The sequence below is a fragment of the Mchenga conophoros genome, linkage group LG1 (assembly GCF_057382185.1).
Source record: "Mchenga conophoros isolate Kocher_MC1m ecotype Shallow Benthic linkage group LG1, M_conophoros_male_GT1.1, whole genome shotgun sequence".
Classification (NCBI taxonomy): Eukaryota; Metazoa; Chordata; class Actinopteri; order Cichliformes; family Cichlidae; genus Mchenga; species Mchenga conophoros.
Window position 1 is genome coordinate 15791414 of NC_140526.1, and position 25346 is coordinate 15816759.

Genomic DNA, 25346 nt, shown 5'->3' on the forward strand with positions numbered 1-25346 from the left:
CACAAAGTGCAAAGACAGTGCAACACCAGACAGAACGATACAGACACAAGACACAATTCTTGACCTATGAAGTTTTATGTCTTCAATGACAAAATGTCAAAACAAAAATGACTGAGCAGAAGATTGCAGGGAAAAATCATTTCGCTTTTACAATTTCAGTCCAAAATCTTAGCTTAGAGAACAACTTCATATTTATCTGATTTGACTGTATAAAAATCTAGGCAATACCAATGCATCTTACTAAGTCCTGAAACATCGGTGCTATCGCTTTAACGGGACGAGCGCTGACGCCGGGACGGGGACACGGGGCTGGGAGAGCGGGTTGCTGCAGCTACACTCCCGACCGAGACCAGAACAGCACGGACCGGCCTGAAGACTAGCACGCTGTTATTCCCGAAAACCTCCCTTTTCAGGGTTTAATTCCACGATGCGAGACTATTCGGCCACCCCCAGTAATGGAGGGGCCTGCATGCCGTGCTGCCAAGTTTGCGTCTTCTTCTTTACCGCATTTCTCCTGGTTGCAGAGAGGACGGCGCGTGAGTCCTACCTGGGACACATACACCTACATCCATACATGCAAAACATATGCACACACACACACACATAACCGAGCATTATGCCTCAGTCGCTGTTTTGGCCGATTGTGATCACCTACCTGTGCAAAACGCTGCCCCTTTTTTTTTACTTTATTGTGTGTGCGTGCGCGTTTGTGCGTGCTTTTCTGGCCACGGCGTGTGGATGTGCAGTGTGAGGACTACAGTGGATGCAGAGGGATGCCTGGATGAGACAGGGGGGGGGGGGTTAGGGTGACATCTTGTTCTACGTTAAAATACAAAGTTGTGCATTTGTTTTTACTTCAGCGTCTCCGTTGTGCTGTCATGAATAATAGAGCCTCAGCAGAAGTCCGCAGTCACAGCGTCTCTTTCCTATTTTTGTACACCGCTCGTTATGAAATCCTGTATGCGGCAGGACTGCTGACTCATGTCAGACTTTTCCTATAATTTGAACTGTGCCTTTTCTTGGTCTGGGTGATGTTTTCTGCATAAAAACAAAGGGGAGCCATGTTGTCATATTTCAGCGCTCTTTTTTGGAGGTACATGAATGGACGGAGGGGATGGGCGTACCCCAGGACGGGGCCTAGTCTGTCCGGACAGCCCGCCTGTTTCGGAGCTGAAACGATTCAGATTACATGTATGCAGGGATGGAGGGAGGCAGAGCTGCAGAGCCTCAGAGAGTGTGATGTGGAGAGGAGAGGCATCAGCCGGCCTGTTGTCAATGAAACTTGGATGGGATGAAGTGCACAACAGAGGTCAATGAGAAAGTGTGGAGACACACTGCAGACTGAAATGTGCATGTTTTGGCAATGATCCACTGATCACATGCTTTAGGTTAGTCCTGACATAAACAATCCTATAGAAGAGAGTGCAACGTTTGCATTAACACATGCACACAATATATCTAAAATCAGAGTCAGTGTAATGCCAAGAGATCAGCTGTTCTTAGAATGGGTGTATGTGGGTGTATGCGCTGCAGTAATGTTGTAGTTTATGAGGTTGGTATAATCACTCTGCCCTTCTATTCAAGACTAGGGTGGTACAGCAAGCAACAAAGCTGCCCCCAAAATATGAATCCCAGCAAAGAACACAAGAAAAAAACAACAACACTGAACCATTATTCTGTGTGGCAAAGATTAAAATTTATTAACCAAGTACCAACAAAGAGGATCCAGCAATGTTACAGATGCAAGAAGAAAGCAAATGCCATGTAAAAAATAAAAATAGGAATTTTCTTAGTATTAGAAGTTCAGTTATCTCCACAAAACATTTAAGAAAGTAATTAAAATAAATGGGAGAGAATCATTACAGAGCTTCCTTAGCTTTATTAAAAAATAATAATAATAACACTTGCAAAAACTGGAAACAGTTTGAAAAACTGAGCTTCACAGAGCTGCAACAGGTTACCTGCAGGACACATAACTGTAGTAAAGCAGAACAAACAGAAAGCTCAGCGGCACAATGAGGAGGAACACTTGATCTCAGGATTTAGATGCATCTCCACTGCTGAGCAGATGGTGTTCAGGTGTCTGAGATCAGACAGTCAGTGAATGCAACAATCATGCTAATCATATAATTGCATGTGCTGGTGAGGCTCATCCAAATAACATCTGGTTTAGGCAGTATCACTCACTCATGTGAAAGTAAAGATATGAGATTTGAAAGGACAAGGACATGGGGAATTCTACTTAATTAAATGTTTCTTACATGTACTTATTACGCCGGAGAGCAGAACCATGTTACTGTGCACTGTGTTTTGTTTCAATGACCATTTGAATTTGGCAAAGTTGATCTTATTTTAACAACTTTCTGTACTGTTTGATTTGTGAGTTAGTTGTTATATTTTATAAAAAAAAAATGTCAAGCGTGTTGTGTGCAAAGTCATAATCAGCTGAGTGCATGTTCATGTCAGAAAAGAATTTAGGTAGAAATGGATCAGTATACTGACCAGTGATGATTGATTGGCTGATGTTGATATAATGGCCAACTGGAATTCTTTTACCAGTATTTATCTGTTCTTTCACATTAATTTTGCTCTGGCCAAATATTCAAAGAAAGGAGAAGAAGAGATGAATGCTGTGAAAACAAAATAAGCAAAAAGGGAAAAATATTGGTATTTTTATTTTACTGTTAGGTTTGTATTTTTAACATCTAACATCCCTGAGTTTCACAGTTTCACAGTTCATTGTTAAACCTAAGAGCACTTTATGTCATGTTATGTAAGGCCACTGTGAGATGTAGCCTATTTTACAAAACAGTTTATTTAAGTAACACTCTTAAATATACTTCACTCACTACTTAAATAAATGCATGTAGTGCCTGCATGTGTATTTCAGGATGTATGGCAAGTTTTTTTTGTCTGAGTGTTTGCAGCCTGTAAGCGTGACATGCTATAGGTAACATCTTTCCCTTTCTCCTCAGTGATCTACTGCTTCGTGTACTATCTGTGGATCGGTCACAACTACAACTATGGCTATCTTGCTGGCTTCACTGCCCTGTTCCTGCTGCCAGGTGACAACATCTACAACAAACAGATCAATAAATAACTCTAGAAAAACAAATTGTTATTCATTTTTATAATTCTTTATGATCAGGTTGGGGTCCCCAGTGGCTGAGTTACCTTTGGTACCTGTCAGATGGACGAATTCGCAGGAAGTCTCTCACCTGGACACACATACTGCATCTGGGACTTTTCAAAAGGTAATAATTAATTAATTTAATCAGTCAGTGTCCAATAATCAGGTTTAAGTTCCAGATTTGTATGATCATAAATGAGAAAGGTCTCTCTCTCTCTCTTTGTATAACTCTTAATTTATTTTCATCTTTGGTTTTCACAGGCTGTGGGAGTGCATGCGCCTGCCAGATGAGGATACGTACAGTGAGATCATGCAGCAGGCTGATGCATCTGCCATACGTCTGTTCGAAGCCTTGGTCGTCACCCTCCCCGAGACGCTACTCCACGCTTATGTGCTAATTTGTACTGATATCGGAGTCAAATCTCCAGGTAGTCAGAAACCAGAAAGCTGGTGTTCAAGTTTGATAATAATATCAGAAAAAGGACATTTAATTAAACTTTAACTCTTTATTGTCATTGCACAGTCATACTTTCTACAATAGTACATGGAGTAGGAGTACTGTCTCAGATTGGCGGTAAAAGAAAAGCAAGTAATAATCACAATAAATAACATATTTACAGAATAGAATGTGTAATATGTGCAGAATAAAATACACAAAATATGGATAGATAAAAATATATAATGAAAAAATAAAAGGAGGTAATCAGTTGTTGTAAATTTGGATAGTATTTGTTGGTGGTGATGTTACTGGCTACCAGTAACATCACCACTTACTGTCGGAGTGTACCTATGCCTATCTTACAGCAGTGGATAGGTTCATAATGCCTCTCTTATGGCCTTTGGCTATGCAATCAAGATGAAATAAAAGTTTAATGTGAAAGTGCTGCAACAGGACTAACAACCTTCAGCTATAAAAAAATCTCAGTGTTGGATAATTGTTGTAGTCTTTTCTAGCTTAGTCTGCCTGTTCATTTTTTTGTATTATTTCCAGATGGAACATTGAGCTATTAGTGAAATAAATCCAGTGTGTGCTAACTACTCACTGCTAAGCAGCGGATAAACAAATTTACTCTCAGATAGTTTTGAGAAGATGGTAGGGACTTAAATTAAGATGAATAAGAGAGACCTTAGCTGGCTGTAAGGTCTCTCTTATTCATAGAGTTTTGAGATTAATGTAGTTTTTTTTTAATAAAAAATATTCAAATTGTTAGCTTTGAGAATAAAGAAAGGTGTGCAACAGGGCTCTTTTCTAGGACCACTTTTATTCTCAAGTTAAGTGATCTAAGGTTAAATTTAGAAAATGTACAGTTTAAGTGTTGCTTCATGGTGTAGTCATTTACACTTCGGCCTATCACATCAGAAAATATCCCCAGTTCCTGAACTGGAGGAGACAGATTCGTTAGGGGTTAGATCACAAAGAGCATGTGCTCTAAAAGTCATCTACTATGATCTACTATGGCTTGTGTATAAGGGAAGAGCTGAAATAAATCTTTAAATAAACAGTGTCATTTAGTTTTTGACAGTACCCTCAGCTGACCAGGTAGTTCATAACATACTTGTTTTGTGATTTATTTAAAATAATAATGTTAAAGTAAATGTTAACAGAGAACTAATTCAGAATATACCCTTTTAACTGGTATTGCTGCTGTAAATCTGATTCCAGCATTATGCCTGTGACAGTTTTGTATCTTGAAGTCTTGTGTGATTCAGTATTTCAGTGTACTCATATTTCTTGTCCTTGTTCTCTTTCTCTCTCTCTCTCTGTCTCACTCTGACACACACTGTTTCTCTCTCTCGCCAGCCTCAGTGTGTTTTGCAGTGTGTTTGGTTTCTCTTGGCTGGGCCTTAGTGCTCTATGCCAGAGCCTGTTCACTCATCAGACCAGGACACTTGCAAATGACACCAGCTGCCATGCTCTGTCGACTGCTGTGGAGGGTGGGCATGTTTAACAGCTTTCGCAACAAGCAGTGTTTACAACATAGTATCTAACAGTATCAGTAATGCTACTGCATCTGTGTTTGGCATGTCATAAGCATGTGTTTTGTTGTTTTGCTTGTGTTTTTGGTACACGTATGGTTTCTCTTTCTGCAGGTCAGTATGTTGGGATCCAGGTTTGCCATTCTCATGCTCTTCACACGTATCTTCAAACAGTGGATCCTCGGGGTCATCGGTGAGTCTTCACAGCCAGTTGTGGGCAGCTAGGGATAGCCTCTGTCTTTGACATCACACAGAATGAACAGTAGAAAAACTGTTTGAAACTTTGACCCTGTTTAATATGAGCATCCATCACTGTAACAGTGTACAAAAAAAAAAGAAAAAGCATAAGAGGACTGTGTCTGTTTCAGGTGTCCACTGGCTGGGAGCAACTTTTTGGATGGTGTCCCAGCAGACAGATATCATAAGGTCAACAAGCCGATGGAGGCTCTTCAATCTTGTTCTGGGAGCTATTCACATCTTCCTCTTCCTCAACGTGAAGTACGGTCAATCTAGATACCGCATGGCTGGGTTTTATCTGGTATGTGTGTTTGTGTTCACTTCAAGCTTGTCTGCTCATGATATTGTGGGTTTAATATGCCGGGGGCTCTGACAAAACAGAGACACTGTAACAAATTACATTTGAAAAAGAAAAGCTGTAAGTTTAGTACATCATCAGAAACCTGAAAGCATACATAATATTTGAAAATGACTTTGAAAATGATTGCATTTCAGCTGTGCAGAGCTTTGCTTTTTACTTTAGCGTTTAGGTGGAATACATAAAATGCTGAAAATTTCACATTAGTACTTTTTTCACAGACGGCTTTTTACCGTGCTAACAAAGATAGTTACTCGCATTATTGGGATCATAGAGTGTTTTTCATATTATTTGAGGGGAAAAACATCCAGCAGATGCCATGCATTAGCTATAAACGATTCAAATGTCAAATCAGTGTAATCTTGATTTGGGATTGGATGTCTGTTTATTCTTCCTCAGGTTATGTTCTTAGAGAACGCTTTTCTTCTTCTGGCATCCTCCTGGATGTTTGCCATGGTTTCCTGGGATACTGTGGGAATCCCAGCTGCAGTGTTCTGCAGCTTCCTCATTGGTGAGACGCAGAACATGTGCAAATTCAAGTTATAAAAAGGGAACACAACAACTTTTTCAAGGCCTCAATGTTCCTCTTCCTGACACTTGGTTTTTTTGTCTTTAGGAGTGATAGCATTGGTGCTGTACTATCGTTTCCTCCATCCAAAGTCTTTTGAAATCTTCCAGAGTATTCGTCACAGGGGAATAGCCGGGGCCTGCATGGAGCGTGGCTCTACACTCTCATTAGAGGAGAAAGTCACGCCCACTTTTCATCGACATGCAACACTGTCTGGTCTGTTGCTATCTATCTATCTATCTATCTATCTATCTATCTATCTATCTATCTATCTATCTATCTATCTATCTATCTATCTATCTGAAGAATGACTGTGCATCTTCTGTTAAGGAGGTGGGACACTCATGGACCTTCCTATCCAATGGGAGGGCTGGAAGCATCACCACTGGCTGCTGATTCGCTTAGCTCTGAAGACAGGGGATGTTTCAAGGATCTGGTCTGCATATGGTGAGGGGGGACTGGCTGGACTGATGGGTCTGTCTGAAGAAGTTCACTCCCCTGATGACCTACGTGTCCATCAGGTTAGTTGTCTTTTTGAGTTTTACATCTTAGTAGCTGGACTTCCTAAAACTTACTGTTTTGTTTTGCTTTGTTTTAAGGTGTGACTTTGATCAGTATGATAAAATTTTGTTTTTCCAAACCTGGCCCCAATGCTAAGAAAATGTGATTATATAAAAAGGAGTTTATTTTCATACTTTTGATGTGATTTGTCAGATTCCACCAATTCAGCCACAGCTTTCTTACCACGCACAACCAGCTTCTCAACCTGCTGCTGCTGCTGCTGCTCAACCTCCTCCTCCACCAGCTCCTTCACAGGTTTCAGAGGCAAGAGTTTTGTTTAACATCTTATCTAGACCACCACAAAGGGGGACTGTGTCTATTCTAAACTAAGAATACAGTACATTGCTTATTTAAGCCACTTATGAGCTGAAACCTGGTGGGTTAGTTCAGTAGGACAGTAGGCATTTAGTGTGGTCATGAGAATAAATATCAGGAGTATCAGTAGACATCAGGATAACTACTAAAAGGCTTGTTTTTCTGTAAAGGATACATTATGTTTGCTTGTTGTAGTCTGAGGCTCACGTGTCTGTAATGTATCCAGGTGAGAGAGGTGGTCCAGCCACCAAAGCCAGCTCACTGCACTATAGTGGCCCGACCAGTGAGAAAAGCTCCTCCCACAACTATTCAGGATATGAGAAGGTTTCCAGAGATCATCCCAGTCCAGGAGGTCATCTTTGAAGAAACTGCAGAAGAAGACTCTAGCGTGGCACTATCAGAGGGAAAAGGTTAAATTACTTTATATTATACACAGTTTTCTATGGTTTGTCTTCAAAAATCAAAACAATAAACACTTTCTTCGGGGACATGGGAACCTAGGTTGGCTAAGCATTTGACTTGACCTTCATTGTTAGTGCCCAAGGTCGAAGTTGACCTTGAAAAAAAGTACAAAAAGCCATATCAAGTAATATTTCATATGAAAAAGCATGGACAGAGCTGTACAACAAACTTTCCTTTTTCTTTTGCCCTACGACACAAAAGTGATAATTATGCCATAAATGACTGTATTTTAAAATTTTAAGTAACAGCTTATAGAAGTTAAAGATTTCAGCCAATTCTGCTCCAATCACGTGGGTAAAGATGATAAAATGCACCATTTTAGTATGTAATGCATCAAGGTCAAAGGTCAGACATCAGCTTGTTAATCTAAAAGCAGGCTAACGTCAGCATGTTGCAATACAGACAGACTGACGTCAGCATGTTGTAACAAAAACATAATAAAACATCGATGTTTTAGTGTAGTCTCTGCGCGTTGGGGAATTTTGCTCTAGAGTGCTTCTGTTTTCTTTTGTCGGAGGGTTAGATCAACTCTAATGACAAATATCGATCTCTTTAGCAGCTCAATGCTCTGCTGTGTTCACTGGCAAGCGGAGCTATTATAGTTTTTTTTATTTTTGTTTTTATTTCAGTTTAGTTTGTGTTAGTTTCCACAGTGGGTTTTCTCATTTCTGTTTAGTTTTTATTCTTTGAAAATTTCACCAAACTGACCTGACAACGACTAAAATTAAGAACACCTCCTCAATGTTTTCTTTTTATTTTAGCTTTCTGAGATCCCAAATGCACATATTTGTTTAGTTTTTAGTTTAGTTTTACGTAACTATAAGAATCTTGCCAGAAAGTTAGTAACAGTGTCTGTCTGCTGTTTGGAGCTGAGCAGAAAGTGTGCAGTAGTGTGTAAAGCAGGAGAGCAGTGCAGCACTCTGTGTCTTTGTAGAGTCAGATTTCTCTACACTATGTCTATACCCTGAACATACCAGAGTTACGTTGTTCATTCTTAGCTAAAAGAAAAATTAGGATATTACAGGCATTATAAGCTATGACCTTTAGTACAGTGCATTTATTATTTATCACAGAGACAGCAAATATATAGACTGCACTATGTTTCTTACCTCTAGCACTGACTCCCCTGCAGTATACGTGTGTATTGTTTTAAACTGACTTTTCTTTCCAATGTTTTATTTTTTTAAGGTGATGAGGAGTTCCAAAGCGCTGCTTATGGCTCACCGTCGCTCTCGTCTCCTCAACAACCAGGAAGCCTCCGCCACATCGACAGCAAAGAGGCGTCTCTGACTGAGGCCTCTTCGGTGGGTTCTTTAGACATCAAGACTCCCGGCTGGTCACCTGAGCGGCGTTCCCCCCTCCTGATTAGTTCCCCAGATAAAAAATCAGGGGTCCCTGGAGAGTCAAGCACTACATTGTATTTTAGTGCAGATGTGCAGTCTCCCTCCAGTGGGAGCTATCTTGGCTGGGGCTCAGAGCTGTCACCCATTTCCACCTACCGAAGTCCCTACCGGATCAGGGAGGCCCGATTTGTCACATCCACACCCAGATTGGAGCCCCGTGTAGAACAAGAAAGCCTGGGCCCCACCCCTGTCATCGTCATCCCTGCCACTCCTGGTACAACACCGGGTGCTACCCCAGATGGGACCCCTAGTGCTTCAACTCCTGTAAGTTCAACTACTGCAGCATCAACTCCTGTAGGTTCAACTCCTGCGGCTTCGACTCCTGCCGCTTCGACTCCTGCCGCTTCGACTCCCGGTGCTTCAACTCCTGGTGCAATTACACCTGGTACACCCATTGTTCCTCTCACTCCAGTTATCTCCCACGCTCGCAAACAGATGGTCCAGTATGTGGACAGCAGAGAGAGGGCAGTGTAAGTAGGATGGGGGTACAAGGAAAAGAAAAGCCTGGGTGGAGGATGGTGTATTTTCCAGTTTTGCTGTTCTCAGCATTAGAATCTTTTAAGTTAACTTATAACTGTCATAGAAAGAGATTGGTATAATATTGCTCATGTTTTCCCCTTGTGTGCAGCTAGACAGGAAATAATTGCTGAAAGTGTGTCACATTGACCAAAATATCAATCAAAAGAGACAAATCTTCAGTTTTAATAGCAGGACTTTGAAGGATTTGTATTAAAGTATATTCCTATGCAAGCCATGAGAGCAATTTGAGGAAACATCTGATATGTGAGAGGGTGAGTTGAAATTTTGTAGATTACAGAAGTTAAAATCTGGACTACTTGTCAAAATAAAATAATAATCCTTCAAACTACATTTTTAACTATTACTCTATAAAAATAAAAAACCTACACCTAAGTGTCAACTGAGGTAACCTTGGATAGGATGTAAGAGAAATCAAAATGACTATAAAGTAGCTATGGCTTGTAATTAAAATTTAAAGGATGAGCAGTTATTGAGCTGTTGGATCCTTTATACCAAAAGAAAATACAAAATCACCAGTTTACAATAACTCAACATGCTGTCTGCCAGGCTGCTGTGCAGAATTTCTTATAACATGACACACCAATGCAAAAATCTTAATGTAAATCAACTCAGCTTCAGGCAAACATTTACGTTTCTTGACGTTTCTTTTCTGTCTTTCCTTTTCTTAATCACAAGGCGATTGATGTTGGATGTCTCATCCACTTTTTAAGAAACTACTTATACTTGCAGTGAAGTACATATTAGTATTTACCTACATCACATACACACTGAAACAGGCCAATTCAGGAAGGGAGAGTAATTAGATAGAATATTGAATGAGTAAAATAGTGATTATGAAGGGATTATGTTTCATTTATTAGATGCATTTAATTTTTTATATAACTTGCTTTTGGGTTTTACTAATCAAATATCTTTGTGCACTGATTATAACAACACTTTTTGAGCTCTGAACCTTTGCAGACGAAAGAAGGGAAGTGCGATAAAATATGTGTGACGCAGGATAAGGAACTAGAGGAAACTTTACCATTTCTGTGCACTGTTAAGATCAATGATGAAGAAGATATATTTTCTGTGTGGGAGTTAAACTTGCACAGTTCGAGCTAACACTTCAGATTAATACAAGTACTTTCAAGTTTTACATTTTAATTTCAAATCTTAAATCTCGCTTCACTGCCTACTTATTAACTGGTGTAATATCAAAATGTACTGTGTGCTGTCCTGTGGAGTGTATTCAAAATGCAAGACAGATTATGCGCTTCATAAAAGGGTACACAGTCCTTGTTAGCAAAGACCCGCTTTGTTATGAAATTATACACAGCACTGAAACTAATTTTTCATACCTGTCCTACCTGAATAGCTGCACCTCTACTTGTGCTACAAAGGATTAACTATATCTAGTAATCTGTGTCACTCCTCAGTCTGTCCATCAGTTAAACCACCTACCTCAATACAGTTGAACTTCCGTATTGCAATTTTATCTTAAAACATTAAATAATGGACAACCAAATCAGAGCAGTGGTGAAGTCCAGTTTTTATCATTTAAGGCGACTGGCAAGACTAAAATCTTTTCTTTCGAGGCAGCACCTTGAAACAGTGATCCATGCTTTTATTTCTTCCCGCCTGGACTACTGTAACTCACTTTATGTGGGGGTCAGTCAGTCATTGCTCTCACGTCTGCAGCTGGTTCAAAATGCGGCTGCACGACTCCTAACAGGAACTCGAAAAAGAGAGCATATAACCCCCGTGCTGGCCTCTCTGCACTGGCTGCCTGTGTCTTTTAGAGTTAATTTTAAAATTCTTATGTTTGTTTTTAAATGTCTACACAGTCTTGCCCCGCCTTACCTCTCTGAGCTTCTTCATCCCCACATACCCTGTCGGTCTCTCAGGTCAGCTGACCAGCTGCTCCTGGAGGTACCGAGATCCAGGAGGAAGCTCAGAGGGGACAGGGCCTTCTCTATTGTGGCTCCAAAATTATGGAATAATTTGCCCATGCATGTTAGAGAGGCCCCTTCACTGTCCACTTTTAAATCACGTCTTAAAACCCACTTTTATTCCTTGGCTTTTAACCTCAGTGAGACTTAGTTTCTTTTTTAATGCAGTAGTTATTTAATTAATGATTTCACTCTTCTTTTATTTGTTTTTTATTTATATCTCAAGTAATTTTATTTTACAGTTCCAATGTACAGCACTTTGTGTCAGCTGTGGTTGTTTTAAAGTGCTTTATAAATAAAGTTGATGATGATGATGATGAATGTAGCTAACAGAAGAAGAAAAATTAGCTGTGGCACAGTCAAAAGTAATTCGAAATTATGCGCTGCTATTAGTCTGAAGTGGTCAGTACCTGTATTAACGTCATGAAACCTGTGTGCGAAGTTAAACTGTAATCGCAGAATAATGTTTGTGACTATGTCAGTCTTCCATGTGACTTTATCTATTTTTCTTTTTCTTTTTTTTACTGTGCTGGATTACTTTTATTGCTTTGTGTCAAAACAAAACAATAACTGTGCAGTAGTAACTATGAGGTCTGTTAATGTTTTTCTTTAATGTGCAGGAAGGAGAGGAAACACAAGCAGCACTTTAGGATACTGAGAAACTGAGTTCATTGAGCAAAGTAGTGATTTTAAAACTAGAAACTTGATTTTGGTAGAAACTGCTTTTTCAAACTGGTGTCCATTTACTGCAGCTTTCTGATAGTTAAGTCACTGCATGATGCTCATTCATACAGGCAGACTGAGAGTTATATCTACTCCCATAGAGAAAGACGCACTCACATTACCTACACGTTACTTAATGTAACTGCACATTACCGTTTTTTTAACACATGCTAGAATGTAGCAATAAGCTAGCTAACGTATTTAGTGCACTTATGAAAAAATATCCACACTCATGCTTTAAATGCGTCATCGCTTTGCCTTGTACGAAGACAGCTTTAGCTGCCACGCTTGCCTCATGTATGCATATCGCTTTGAAATAGAAATAACATGCTTTGCTTTGTGTACGCGATGTATACGATAATATCTACTTGTGTTTGTAATTTGATTCATTTTGTACTTTTAAAAGGTTCTTTTATATTTGATCACATTTACTGTTCATGAAATGATCTGGACAAGGTTTTGTGTTAAAGTTTGAGGATGTTTAGAGAGCAGATAGTTATCACTGACAGACTTGAGTTAGTTTGCTGATTCATTATAACCTCGTCACCTTGTCACTGGACGACCTCCTTTCATTAGTACAAATCACCTCATCTCTGAGAGGATTTCCACAAAAGAGCTGTGGATGGTAGTCGTGTCATTAAGTGTGCTGTTGATATGACAAAAATAAAGCCATTTGCCATGATCAAAGTCCAGTGTGCTGGGTTTTATTGCTTACCAGTGATTAATTTATCATCACTATGATTCTGAGAAATAGACACATATCAGTGGAAGTGCAGCAGCACGAGCTTTATCCTAGCACATCTCTGGAAACTTTCTCAAAGGTCATCAAATATAAAGATCAAAACATCTCATACACTCATCAAAGCATTATAAATAACGTGCAAAAGGCTATAGCTTGTTCAAACCTTTAATTTCATGTGTCAAAATCAAGTTTTGGTGCCAAAATATAAATCACTGCTGCAAAATGAAACATTTCTTTGACACTGTGTAAACAAAGATGCTCAAGATGTTTAAATAATTCATCAGAATGACAGCAGGCTCAAGAAGTGCAACCCTTGAGTGCGTATTTTCTCTGAGAGTGCATACCTACTGTATCAGACTGTTATTTATCTCAGGCTAACCCACTGCTGTTGAGCTTTACAGTGAATACTTTTGAAAAGTAAAAGGTTTTACTCTCTACTTTTTAAAGAAATAGAGCGCTTACAGTTTTTCATAATGGAAGGGCCTACGGTGTGTAGTCCAGTTATAAAACAGATTACTGGACAGCCTGTTTCTGTTATCTCTCTGGACACTGACCAAGTCCTCACACAGTTTTGTACCTTGTAGCCTAGCATGCACGCTATTGCTCAATAAAATGGATGTTTGAGTCGCTCCTCAATGCACCCAAATTGTTGTAACCCTGTTGTAACACAAGAAGGATAACTATGCTTTACAATACTCATAGTCCTGACATACACCCCTTCAATGAGCAGGGTTTTTTTTAACTACATGAATTGTTCTTCATGTGCAGACTTATAAAATAAAGCAATGCTGGCACATTTTGGAGTGGTCTCTATTTTGCACTCAAAGACATTTGTAAATATTATTTGTTCAAATTGTGGCCAATTTTACTTAGTCATTTTCTAAACTTTTCTTTTTAAACTTCAAATTGTTGTAAAATATTTTACATAAAGTTCTAAAAACTTTGGCTGTCATTCAAGAATTTAGCCAAAGGAGCTGAGAAGTGAGATCTATGTCAACAAGCAGTTCCATAATAGACGGTTTCATCATAATATCATAAAAATATGATTGCTCTGAATTATTAATGCACAAAAACATAATTATTTTCAAAACTAGATAGTCCTTTGACAAACTGTAACGTGACCCTAGACTGTTCCTTAATACAGTCTAATATTCCTATGTGAAACTGAGTCACCTGCTCTGGTGAAAGCACTTTTTTGTTAGAATTAGGATGTGCTCTTACGCCACTTGGTAAAAAAAATAATTACATTTGATGTGGTGTGCTTGCGTTTTTTTTCCCAACTCATCACTTTCAAAGTCAGATGACAGTCATAAAAGGAAGAGAAAGCAGCTGGACAATCATCTCTTTCTCTGTGGTCAGTGATCAAAAGCACAATCAGGGTCAAATCACAGGACACTACTCAGATGAATAAAACTAGATGTAAAAATCACATGAAAACCAATGTTGGCTCAAAAACACATCCACATGCAGTACAGAGATAATACAGGGGAAAAAAGATAATTTACACAGTCTGTGTATTTATTGCAGACTTTCTTAGATAAATAACAAATGGTTATTTGAGCTTGAAAAAATCTCACTGGTCCCAGTTAACTGTGTTTTGACCAAATGTAATCATCTTTTCCTGATACCAGCACAGCACCAAGGTTTCCTGGGCCCAGTACTCTTTCTCTGGAAATTATATCACAGTTTTCAGTTCAGTTTTTATTTGACCACCATGCACATCTCCATTAAAAGTTTTGCGCAGCTTGCTTACAAATGCATTACAGTTATATTACATTTTTATTCCTGTAGCACCTTGGCAGTACTACCTTTATATATAAGGATGATAATTTGGGTGTTTTACTATACTACACAACGCAAAGACAAAGACAAATACCTCAAAACTCACAAATCACTTTTATGTCACATTGTAATACCATGATATAATAAAGGTATATCAAAATCAAAATCTAATATCGAAGTCAGTTTCAGTTACAATAAATAGAATATCATCTAAGTAAAAAAAAAAAAATGCGTCCAAATAAATTTTTAAACTGCAGGGTTTTCATTCTGATTAAGTTCCAAAAAAAAAAAAAAAACTAACACAGCACAACCCAGCGGTTCTTCCACATTTTCATTAATAAAATAAAATAAATAAATAAATGCATATATTAACATTAAAATAAAAATATTTATATTTATATATCGTTTTTCATGGATTCTAATTCAGATGGTTGACTTTATCTGTAAGAAGTCAGGACTGGTTTAAACTAACGGAAGAGCTCGATGACCGCGTGGATGACGGTTAGATCACATGCTTTGAGTTCATGTGATCAGTTCACGTGCTATCAGGAGTAAATAAAAGCTGAAAGGGGCCGTTTTTAACGCCCGAATACTCTTTTGTACTTACGTTAGCCGGCTGAGGTTGGGGACCTGGAGCTGTAGAGCTGATCAAACTCATCGGTTGAAAAACATACTGCCGGTAAATATTTGTTGTTATTTATTGTTTTCTTCCGATTTTAGCCGCTACATCGTTTACACGGAGAGCTGACCGCTAGCTAAATCGGTCACATAAACTCATAGAAACCAGGTTAAAAAAAGGCCAAGTATAGCTCATATTTTCATCACTAGTCGTCACCAATAACATGCTAAAACCGATTTTGAGCTTCTGGGTGCCAGTTAGCTTATTTGATTGCATGGATTGAATGTTGTTTATGACTGGGTGACCCGTTTTAGCTTCACGGTCAGATGTTTTGAAACGGGTGAAGCCATTCCCCCCCCAAAGAAACACACATGACTTATTCTTATCATTCGTTATTGATTATTCTGTGCGTTTTGGTATAGGCAGGCAGTATTTCGATAACATAAAAAGGGATTTTGGGGGGGTTAGAATATTGTGTAATATAATCCTGAATTCAGTCGGGGAAATGGAAAGTGAAACTGTGTTTCATAAGAGCGTCCTCTGAGCCATCCTTTTTCTTTCAAAAAGAAGAGGAAAAAAACTGGAAACAAATTATATACTGAAGCTTTGTTTAGTTAGTTGTGAACATGTGAGCTGCATACAGAGGCTCCCAGGTGGAGGGGTTAACCAGAGAGAAGTGAAATTATTCTAAGGACTATAGCGGTGTATTGTTCAGAACAAAGAAAGGTTTACTTCTACTGTCACGTACCTCAAACACCTCAGCGTTATAGGAAGGAATAAGGAAGTGATCAAGAGTAAAGCATGTAGTCCGATATGTTTGTTACCACACCTTGTGGGCATAAAACTGTGTGACAATTTAAAGGAAAAACCCACAACGTTTGCTCCCCCACTAGTGTGTAGATCTGGTGGCTCAGTTATCGACAGGGGAAAAACTACACAAACTAGTTGTAACTGAACACCTTTATACTATGATGAAATGTTATCCTATAATTTCCTTCCAGGAAAGCAATGCCCCTGTCAGATTGTTTGAATATGAAAAACATGAGTCGTATGCTTTGACCTCCAGTAAAATCTCGCTATGTCAACAGCCATGGCAAGTTTTGGACCTGCACACTTTAAACAGTAGGAAATGAAATACTATCTTTTGAAAGGGTGTCGAGGTACACTAACTATTCCAGCAGCTTGGTAAAAGGACCTTAAGAAGGCCATAAGTTTTTTTTTGTTTGTTTTTTTTAAGTTTAAGTAGACAAGAGGGAGCATAAATAGTTTCAAATGATTGAATTGCCTTCAGAGGTTGGTTCTTATCTAAAAGGAAGATAAGAAACTGAAGAAAAGATTTAGAAACTAAAGTTTTCCTTTCTCCTGTATGTCTTTCGATGGCTTTGGCTTTGACTCATCAGTTTTTTTTTGTCTTTCGCTTAAACCACACAGGGGAACATTTATGGCCTCTTGGCCTTTAACAATGTGTTAATATCAACGCTAAACTGTCATCAAACTTAATGTGGAGGGTTTTCTTTACATGAACAGAACTGTGCCTAAACAAAGGTCTCAGTATGACTCAGCAGCTTAACTCAACTGTGGCATGAGTGCATTCAAAGGTACTGACTTAGTACTTGGAAAAGACAGCTCAGCGGGTTTCTCATCCACTTCCACAAAAAAAAAAAAAAAAATCTTTTGATAGAAAGAAACCACTTCTCTAGAGAATTAACCAAAAAACCATTTGGTGTCTTTCAAACATGTTCTACCATTCAAATTTGTCTTGTCCTTAATAAGATGTGTGTGTGTGTGTGTGTGTGTGTGTGTGTGTGTGTGTGTGTGTGTGTGTGTGTGTGTGTGTGTGTGTGTGTGTGTGTGTGTGTGTAATATTACACTGTACTTAGTTTGCACACATGGAATGGTTTCTTTAGCATAACAGTTATTGTTTTTATAGCACATGCACAAGAATTCAAAATAATCCAAAAACTGGAGGACACTCAGAAATCTCTCTGCACATGGCCTGTAAACATGCTGTCTTTTATTGAGCAGCAAGGCAGTGCTTTGGAGTGATCTCAGAGCGAATGTGTCATTCTGCTACGGGAAACTGCCTGTTCTTACTTCCTTTTTGATATGCTTTTTTTTTTTTTTTTTTTTTTTTTTTCATAATCCATCATGTGATAGAAACCAGCTTCACAGAAATTCACGTTCTGTTTCTCAAGCAGGCTTGTGGTTTTGTTTTTAAAACAGGACCTGTCTGAGCAGGTGTGGGGATTTCACGTATTCAACAACATAACTGACTTCTGTTTTCAATGGAATGTTTACTCTGGCTTACTGGCACAGTAAGCCAGAGTAAACATTTTTGGCTGGATGCATTCATGTACAAGCCTTTGTTCTTTACTTTTGCTTGTAAAATAATTTTGGGGCACAATCTCATCAGATTAAATAGTTTGTAGTTAGATCATCTGATCCCAGAAGAAGCAGAGTGTCTGCACTGGTATTGATTTCTCTGGACTTCCTGCTATTACCGAGCACTCTCCACTCCTCTTTTTAGTAGGCTACGTTATCTGTCTGTAATGGAACTAATTTCGGCTCACCCCATTGCATTTTACTTTCTATAATGTGGCCTGTATTATTCACACACTGGAGCCAGTTTCCTGTATCGTTGGTCCTGTCGTCTGTGCCATATGAACTGAAACCCAGAATCTTTAACAGTGGGGGGAGTGCAAAGGAATTTTTTTTTTCTTCCTTTACCGCGTGGCTGCTTATCAAAATCGACTAAAATAGTTGAAATCATTGGAGCATTTGCTGAGGCAGCATCTTTAACCACTGAAGGGGACTTTGACGCATGACTGACTCTAAGAGGTCTTTCTCCGCTCTCTCTGCATCATTTTTTTTTTCCACTCGTAGCTTCAAGCAGTGTGATGGTGTTCAATCAGCTGTGACCTTTTAAGTGGTGATGTAGTTTCAGGAGTCTATCTTAAAGGGTGAATATCATACTGTGTGTAGCTGCAGCAGTGTATTGACTACAAATGTGAAAATCCAGCAGAGCTGGAGAACAGCTGAGGATTTTAAAATACAAATAAACCTCTACTTCCTGTTTTTGAACTCTAGCTAGACTTGTGAATGTTCAAGAAAATCAAAAGGCTCATTTAGCCAGTTACTGAAATGAAGTCTTTGTTTATGACATGATGCAGTAACAGAATAAATTACCACAGCTAAACCAAACTTATTAACTTGTCTTTCAGGCAAGATGTGGCATGCAGCCTTCCTCCTGTTGGCTGCCAGCTTGTCAGTGAGCCTGGCCAGACCCCACCTCCATCCACTGTCTAGTGAGATGGTCAATCACATCAATAAACTGAATACTACCTGGAAGGTGAGTGAATTGTTTTTTAATTTAATTTATGACAGACCTCTGAGAGTAAAAGTGTTTGACTAAATCTCCTCCCTGTCTTGCAGGCTGGCCACAACTTCCATAACGTCGATTATAGTTATGTGCGCAAGCTGTGTGGTACAATGCTGAAGGGACCCAAACTGCCAGTCATGTGAGTCTTAGTCATATGTTCTGTGGTTGCGAAACAAGTCCTCTAACGATCCCTGACATCAGAATATTTCAACCTACGCTGACCACAGGATAGTTGACTGTACTTTCACATTATTCTCAGTGTCACTGGAAACTTACCAATAGGGCTACATGATTATGGCTAAAATGCTAATCACTTATTTTGAGTAATGAAATCAAAATTATTTGTTTTAATTTTTACATTGTGCCACATTCTTGTTAAATAAAACTTCTTTAATAAAATTAAATAATGTGCTTATTCACCTGAGAGCATCTCTTGGAAGCTGAATTTAAAGTCTTTCACTTCATTCATTGTAGCTGCATAATTAAAGTGAATATAAATCCTAGTACTCGACAGCTGTGGGTCCCTTTCCCCTGGAGTGTTTTTCATACAGCGTGGGTATTTCCACTGCTTAAGGCAGTAATCTTTTGTTTAGTAAGGTAACTGTTTTCTTGAAGCCTTCAGTACTCTCTGTTTATTGGACAAGTCTGTGGTGATTTCAGTATGCCTTTGTGAGCCGGAGGAATAGGCTTGTTGTTATGGATGTCTGTAGGATGCAGGTCGATTCACATTAGCAGCTCTTGCATCACATACAAGTCTTCCTGCAGTCATTATGCTGCATTTTCTGATGGGTTTTCAGGGAGTTGAATAAGTTGAGTTGTGATGCAGATACAACTCTATGGCACTCGCTGCATATGAGTTCTTCTAGTTAGGATTAGGGATGGGTATTGATAAGATTTTCACGATTCCGATTCCATTTTCGATTCTGTTTAACGATTCGATTCTCTTATCAATTCTTTTTAAAAAAGGAGAACACTAAGGTCGATTAGCTTAGAACTTTGTTTTATATCTTCTCTTTGAACAAGATAGAAATTTAGGAGTAACATGGCCTTACAAACCCAACAGTGAGATCTTAAGAGATCCAGCCTACGGCTCTTCAATGGGGTGTCACAGGGTCCCCGGAAAAAAAAATTGTAAATGTAAAATAATAAAATCAATATTCTTCTGTAGTAATAACAAAGTATAACATAAATTATTCTGTAGCAATTACACAAGAATATCCAGTAATGTCCCTGCCTACAATTAAACACATTCACTTACCGTAAATCGGGGCATCTGCTGTGGCAAATGGGTGCAAGCCTTTGACCACAAACTTAGTCACTGCTCGGTGACATTCGTCTATCCTGGCCTGAAAGGAGACGCTACCGGTAGACTGCAGCGAGAACTGCCAGCATCTGAGCCAGCCAGACTCTGTCTGTCTCTCTCATCATGGTCACCTAAATGCACAGTAATGGCAGGTTTTGTAATAAGGCAGATCGCGCTAACATAATATGCACTGTTAGTTGAATATTTATCTGCCGCATTAACGGGAGAGGATGTGCAAACGTTACCGCTGCTGCTGGGTTGAGATTCACTAGTCCAGAGCGGAATTAAAAACATGACATTCATTTAAGGTCATCGTGTGTTTTGTGAGCAAATGCTTTTGCATATTCGTAGTGTTTCCTCCCTTAAATGAAAGATCTACTTTGCAAGTATTGCAAGTTGCTCTGTCGTCATCCGTTCTCGTAAAGTATAATCAAGCTTTTGAGTGTTTGAGCCGCCATGTTTCCTGCCAGGTAAATGACGCTCCGCAACGTGGTGATGTCATTCAGGGCGACTGGCAAAAATGGCAAACAATTCCAAGGAATTGAACCGGTGGGAACCGGTTCTCAACAAGAACCGGTTTTCAATACCCATCCCTAGTTAGGATCACCCGTGCCAAATCCAAAATGTTTCCAAAGAGTGTATGATCTGCTTTCAGGGCTGAGTTCTGGAAGGCATCTGACTTTTCTTGCATTTATATTTTATTGTGGTGTTGCTCGTCCAGAGTAGTACAGTCAACTTTAACCTCTGCAGTGCAGGGAACGGCTGTGATTGGCTCATGTAGGCACGTATTTAAGCGGTGGTTTAGGGTATGTTTAATTTGCTTTTGGTTGGATTGATGGAGCATGCATATTCAGTTTTGCACAATCATTAATTGTGCAGCCCTACTTTACTAAAACAATAGTAAGTAAAACTTCTGGTTTCCTCTGCAGGGTTCAATATGCTGGAGATTTGAAGCTGCCAAAAGAATTTGATGCTAGACAGCAGTGGCCTAACTGTCCCACTCTGAAAGAGATCAGAGACCAGGGCTCCTGTGGATCCTGCTGGGTGAGAAGCTGCTCAATGTCACCACATGTAGCTAGACTCTTCAAGAGCTCTGTAATCTGAAATTGCCTAAGAAACTTAAAAAAAACAAACAAACCCTCATTAAGGAAGAGAATGGAGCTCAGCTCTTAGGACAAGAATGAAACCTTTGCTTTTCAAATTTTGCGATGATCTGTTTCCCTGCTTCATGTCTTTGTTGTTGTGGGTCCAGGCGTTTGGTGCTGCAGAGGCCATCTCTGATCGTGTATGCATTCACAGCAATGGGAAGGTCAATGTGGAGATCTCCTCAGAGGATCTGCTGACCTGCTGTGACAGCTGTGGCATGGGGTGAGCAGTTCTTACCCATCAGATAACTGAAATCACTAAAATATTAAAGATCAAGCTATTAAGATTATAATTATTTACCAGGATCACTGAACTTTGATAATTAAATATAATGAACCAAACTATGACATAAAAACCTTAATCTGGGGAAAAGAGCAGCAGATATAGATGATACAATTGGTACTAAGAGAGGGAAAGAAAGTTTGGCGCTTTCCTTAAATAAGTTCATTTTTAGTAAGTAATGTTTTGTTTTTCTGTGTGTGTGTTTTTTAGATGTAATGGTGGCTACCCTTCAGCTGCCTGGGACTTCTGGGCAAATGAAGGGCTGGTCTCTGGGGGTCTCTATGATTCCCACATTGGTGAGTGTGTTTCTGATAGATTGATGCAGTTATGCGCATGTTGGGTGTGATTACAGTAGAGACACTATATCCTTGTGTCTGCAGGCTGCAGGCCCTACACCATCGCCCCCTGTGAGCACCATGTGAATGGCAGCAGACCTCCCTGCACTGGGGAGGGTGGTGACACACCAGAGTGTGTCCGCCAGTGTGAGTCTGGATACACACCAAGCTATACACAGGACAAGCACTATGGTAAGAGCAGCAGAAAGAAATGTATATTTATCATAAATAAGGTTTGTAATATTGTCTCAGTCTGCATAATTATGAGTAATAATTGCAACGTAACAAAACAAATTGTTACTGAATTATAACAAATGGATATTATATGAAATCTGAGGGAACTCCTTATCCTGATATTCAAATAGCTATTGTGCAGATGAACTTTGATTTTCTGGTTGTTGTTTTTTTTTTTTGTTTTTTTTTTTTTTAATTACACATATTATAAACTTCTACATGCAATATTTTATTATTATTTTTTTTATGTTGGTGAACAAGGCTGTATGCACACATATCTTGACTCTGTGTGTTGCAGGTAAAACATCTTACACCGTGCCATCAGACGAACAGCAGATTCAGTATGAGATCTACAAGAACGGCCCTGTAGAGGGAGCGTTTACAGTCTATGAAGACTTTGTTCTGTACAAGACTGGTAAGAACACATGAACTCATCACACATGTAATGGTCACCCTGCCTGCCATTTCACAAATTCACTTTTACTTTGTGGCTGAAGCATAAGCATATAGTGTGGGATTGTGTCCTCTTAACATTGATTTGAACTGAAGCTCCTCTTTGTTTAGCTTTTGCAGAGGTTTGTGTGTGAAAAGTTAACAGGCTTTCATGCTGGAAATCTCCAACTGCAGCTAGATGCAGTTTGATATTCTAGTATTTAAGGTGCCTTGAATGTGACTTAGTATGAAATAGACACTATTAGAATACACACCCAGTCTCTTCACTATATTGTACTAAAAAAAAAAAAACAACTTTAGGTGAGCTCTAATGGATTTGTTCTGTCTTATCCAGGTGTTTATCAACATGTGTCTGGTTCTGCTGTCGGTGGTCACGCCATCAAGATCCTGGGCTGGGGAGAGGAAAATGGCACTCCCTACTGGCTCTGTGCCAACTCCTGGAACACTGATTGGGGTGATAATGGTGAGCAGAGGCAGTTTAATACTGTTAACACACGTAGTCATGCTATGCAAGGGGAGTCACTACTGAAAATACTACAGTATAATCCTGTAAAATGGAATGGGGAGTCTTATAGCTGAATCAGTATTTTGTTCAGAATCACAAGGACTTGATCTTCATTAAGACAGATGTATTATTTTTAATTATACATTATTTATATCAGGAGCACACACTTCTATATTTGACTTTATTTTACATGTAAAACAGACTGACCTCATGACACCAAAGCTGAAACCCTGTTCGCTCTATTTTTTTTATTCATTTATTTATTTTTTTAAACAATAATCATTAAATGCTCTGAAAGGGGGTCTTTACGTCTTTAACTTTTACAAATGTTTTCTTGACATTGTTCTAGCTCGTTTACACAACTCTACCAGTAAATGAGAAATTCTTCTCTTACAGTAAATTATAGTAATACTCCCTCACTCAAAATGGGCAAATGGTGCTGTTTATAGATGTTCACGTGTTTTCTTCAGTTTAGGAAATTGAAGTAAATTCTGTTTTTGTTTTTTGTTTTTTAGGATACTTTAAATTCCTGCGTGGTTCAGATCACTGTGGTATTGAATCTGAGATTGTGGCAGGGATTCCCAAATAAAAACTAAGGTAAGATGGTAAACAGATGGATTTTATGTGTGAGATTTTTTTTTTTTTTTTTTAATTTTTTTTTATTATTATTATTTTTAAGTATGGATTTAAAAGATTATTCATAATGTACTTCTGACTTTTCTTACATGCATAATTCAGAAATGGATTCAGATTTTCTTCTGCTGTCAGTTACATGTAGACCCACATTAACTCGATGCAAGTCCAGCAGGCTGGTGTGCCAACTTTAAGAGTCATCCTTGCTTTAATTTCCCATTTTTCTCCTTTTGTACCTGCAGGTTTTCAGCTGTAGCATCATTACACTATCACTAGAGGGCGATGCACTCCACTGACCAGAAGACACAGCTGACAAAATTAACTGCTTTTAGTCCTTTTTACCTAAAGCGCGCTGATCACTTTGCACACCGGCTTTAAAAACTAAAGCGAGGTGAATTTGCAGATGGGATGTGACAGAAATGTGATGAACCTGAGGAGAAAGTGCTGGAGTTGATGTTTTCACCTCTTAGACAGACAGGAGAAATTTTATTTTAGACAGGCATTAGCATTTGGTTGCTTCAAAACAGGCTATTACTGTTGTAGAAGTGATTAAATTTATTTTGACAGCATGGATTTTAGAACAGCGCAATGTCATTTTGACGAATGTGTCTAATTTGTAATGATCACAGCTTTTATATTGAATTTATAATTTCTCAGTGCTACTCCATAATGTCAGGATGGACTGTCACAGGTGCCAGTTAGTGTTTTTAAACTTGGTTGGAAATTAAATGCAGTGTTGGCTGCCTGTTATAACTATAATATTGGCGCATAACTGTTATGTTTTGAAATAAAAAAAAATCTTGGTGTGTGTGTGTGTGTGTGTGTGTGTGTGTGTGTGTGTGTGTGTGTGTGTGTGTGTGTGTGTGTGTGTGTGTGTGTGTGTGTGTGTGTGTGTGTGTGTGTGTGTGTGTGTGTGTGTGTGTGTGTGCTATTACAAAATCTTTTTCCTGGATTAAGCAGATAATAGAGAAACTTGAGCTATCACAAATGTAAAGTTTTGATGTTGTTAATTCTCAAGTGATTACACATGACAATATGATTCATAACTTTCCGCCAGTAACTCTTAAATGATTTATTATTTTTAATGCAATTATGACTCCCTGCATCTCGGTTTTGGTTGTAATTTATATACCAGAAAAAGCAACATCCAATTGATTAAAAATACAAAATTTGACAATCACATTTTCTGTCCCACCAATGAATTTGAAGCAAAATGCAAAATTATTTGTGTAAAATACACACTTCTGGGACAAAATGTAAACCTAGTTGTTAAAGTTATTCCAAACCATTTAAAATACAAAACTGCCTTACAAGCATATCAATTAAAGTTGGTAATAAAGGTGCTTCTTTCATATTTGCTCTGTTTACACATCTCTTTTAATTGTTAATTAACTTCTTTTAACATTTACATATAAGATCACTGCACTGCAATTTGTCTCAGCATACATGAAATGCTCTTACCAAAACTTATTTTCAAAAAGGGCGGCATGGCAAAAGTGTGGGGTTTTTTTTTTGTTTTGTTTGTTTGCTTTTGTGTTTGTGTGTGTGTGTGTGTGTGTGTGTGTGACTGACTGACTGACTGACTGGATTCAGTGTCGCTAACAGCACAGTGTCACTAACCAACTTTACCAAAAGAATATGGATTCATTTCAATGTTTCCTTATGTGTATACATAAAACTACATTTAGCCTTCATTTTCAGTTCATTACTTTCCCCAACTTGGATCAT

The 25346-nt window shown here is 38.7% G+C and overlaps 2 protein-coding genes across 3 annotated transcripts; both read left to right on the plus strand.

Moving 5' to 3' along the window:
* The first annotated feature begins 296 nt into the window (after window positions 1–296).
* Window positions 297–12892, plus strand: xkr5b (XK related 5b). Of its 2 annotated transcripts, none has more exons than XM_085267642.1 (13): window positions 297–536; window positions 2976–3065; window positions 3149–3254; window positions 3392–3558; window positions 4932–5065; window positions 5222–5300; window positions 5476–5645; window positions 6102–6213; window positions 6319–6486; window positions 6601–6791; window positions 6985–7095; window positions 7373–7556; window positions 8797–12892. In XM_085267642.1, exons 1-13 carry the CDS (start codon window positions 428–430, stop codon window positions 9483–9485), a joined length of 2310 nt encoding a protein of 769 aa, XP_085123768.1. In that variant the 5' UTR covers window positions 297–427; the 3' UTR covers window positions 9486–12892. The 2 variants fall into 2 exon arrangements, with proteins under 2 accessions (XP_085123768.1, XP_085123771.1); XM_085267645.1 differs by having other exon boundaries at window positions 6604–6791.
* A 2354-nt stretch (window positions 12893–15246) lies between these two features.
* On the plus strand, window positions 15247–24975 carry ctsba (cathepsin Ba). The gene is made up of 11 exons (XM_085267653.1): window positions 15247–15408; window positions 18570–18697; window positions 18781–18866; window positions 20960–21074; window positions 21283–21398; window positions 21669–21754; window positions 21839–21985; window positions 22326–22442; window positions 22815–22943; window positions 23501–23582; window positions 23861–24975. The coding sequence occupies exons 2-10, from the start codon at window positions 18575–18577 to the stop codon at window positions 23572–23574; spliced, it is 993 nt and encodes a 330-aa protein (XP_085123779.1). The 5' UTR covers window positions 15247–15408; window positions 18570–18574; the 3' UTR covers window positions 23575–23582; window positions 23861–24975.
* The last annotated feature ends 371 nt before the right edge of the window (window positions 24976–25346 follow it).

What these genes read in the sequence shown, in the direction of transcription:
- xkr5b (XM_085267642.1), top strand. Translation starts at nt 428, where the DNA reads ATGCGAGACTATTCGGCCACCCCCAGTAATGGAGGGGCCTGCATGCCG. An exon ending in TCTGTCGACTGCTGTGGAGG is followed by an intron (nt 5,066 to 5,221) that starts GTGGGCATGTTT and finishes CTCTTTCTGCAG; the next exon opens with GTCAGTATGTTGGGATCCAG. An exon ending in GCATGGCTGGGTTTTATCTG is followed by an intron (nt 5,646 to 6,101) that starts GTATGTGTGTTT and finishes ATTCTTCCTCAG; the next exon opens with GTTATGTTCTTAGAGAACGC.
- ctsba (XM_085267653.1), top strand. Translation starts at nt 18,575, where the DNA reads ATGTGGCATGCAGCCTTCCTCCTGTTGGCTGCCAGCTTGTCAGTGAGC. An exon ending in AACTGAATACTACCTGGAAG is followed by an intron (nt 18,698 to 18,780) that starts GTGAGTGAATTG and finishes CCTGTCTTGCAG; the next exon opens with GCTGGCCACAACTTCCATAA. An exon ending in CTTTGTTCTGTACAAGACTG is followed by an intron (nt 22,443 to 22,814) that starts GTAAGAACACAT and finishes TGTCTTATCCAG; the next exon opens with GTGTTTATCAACATGTGTCT.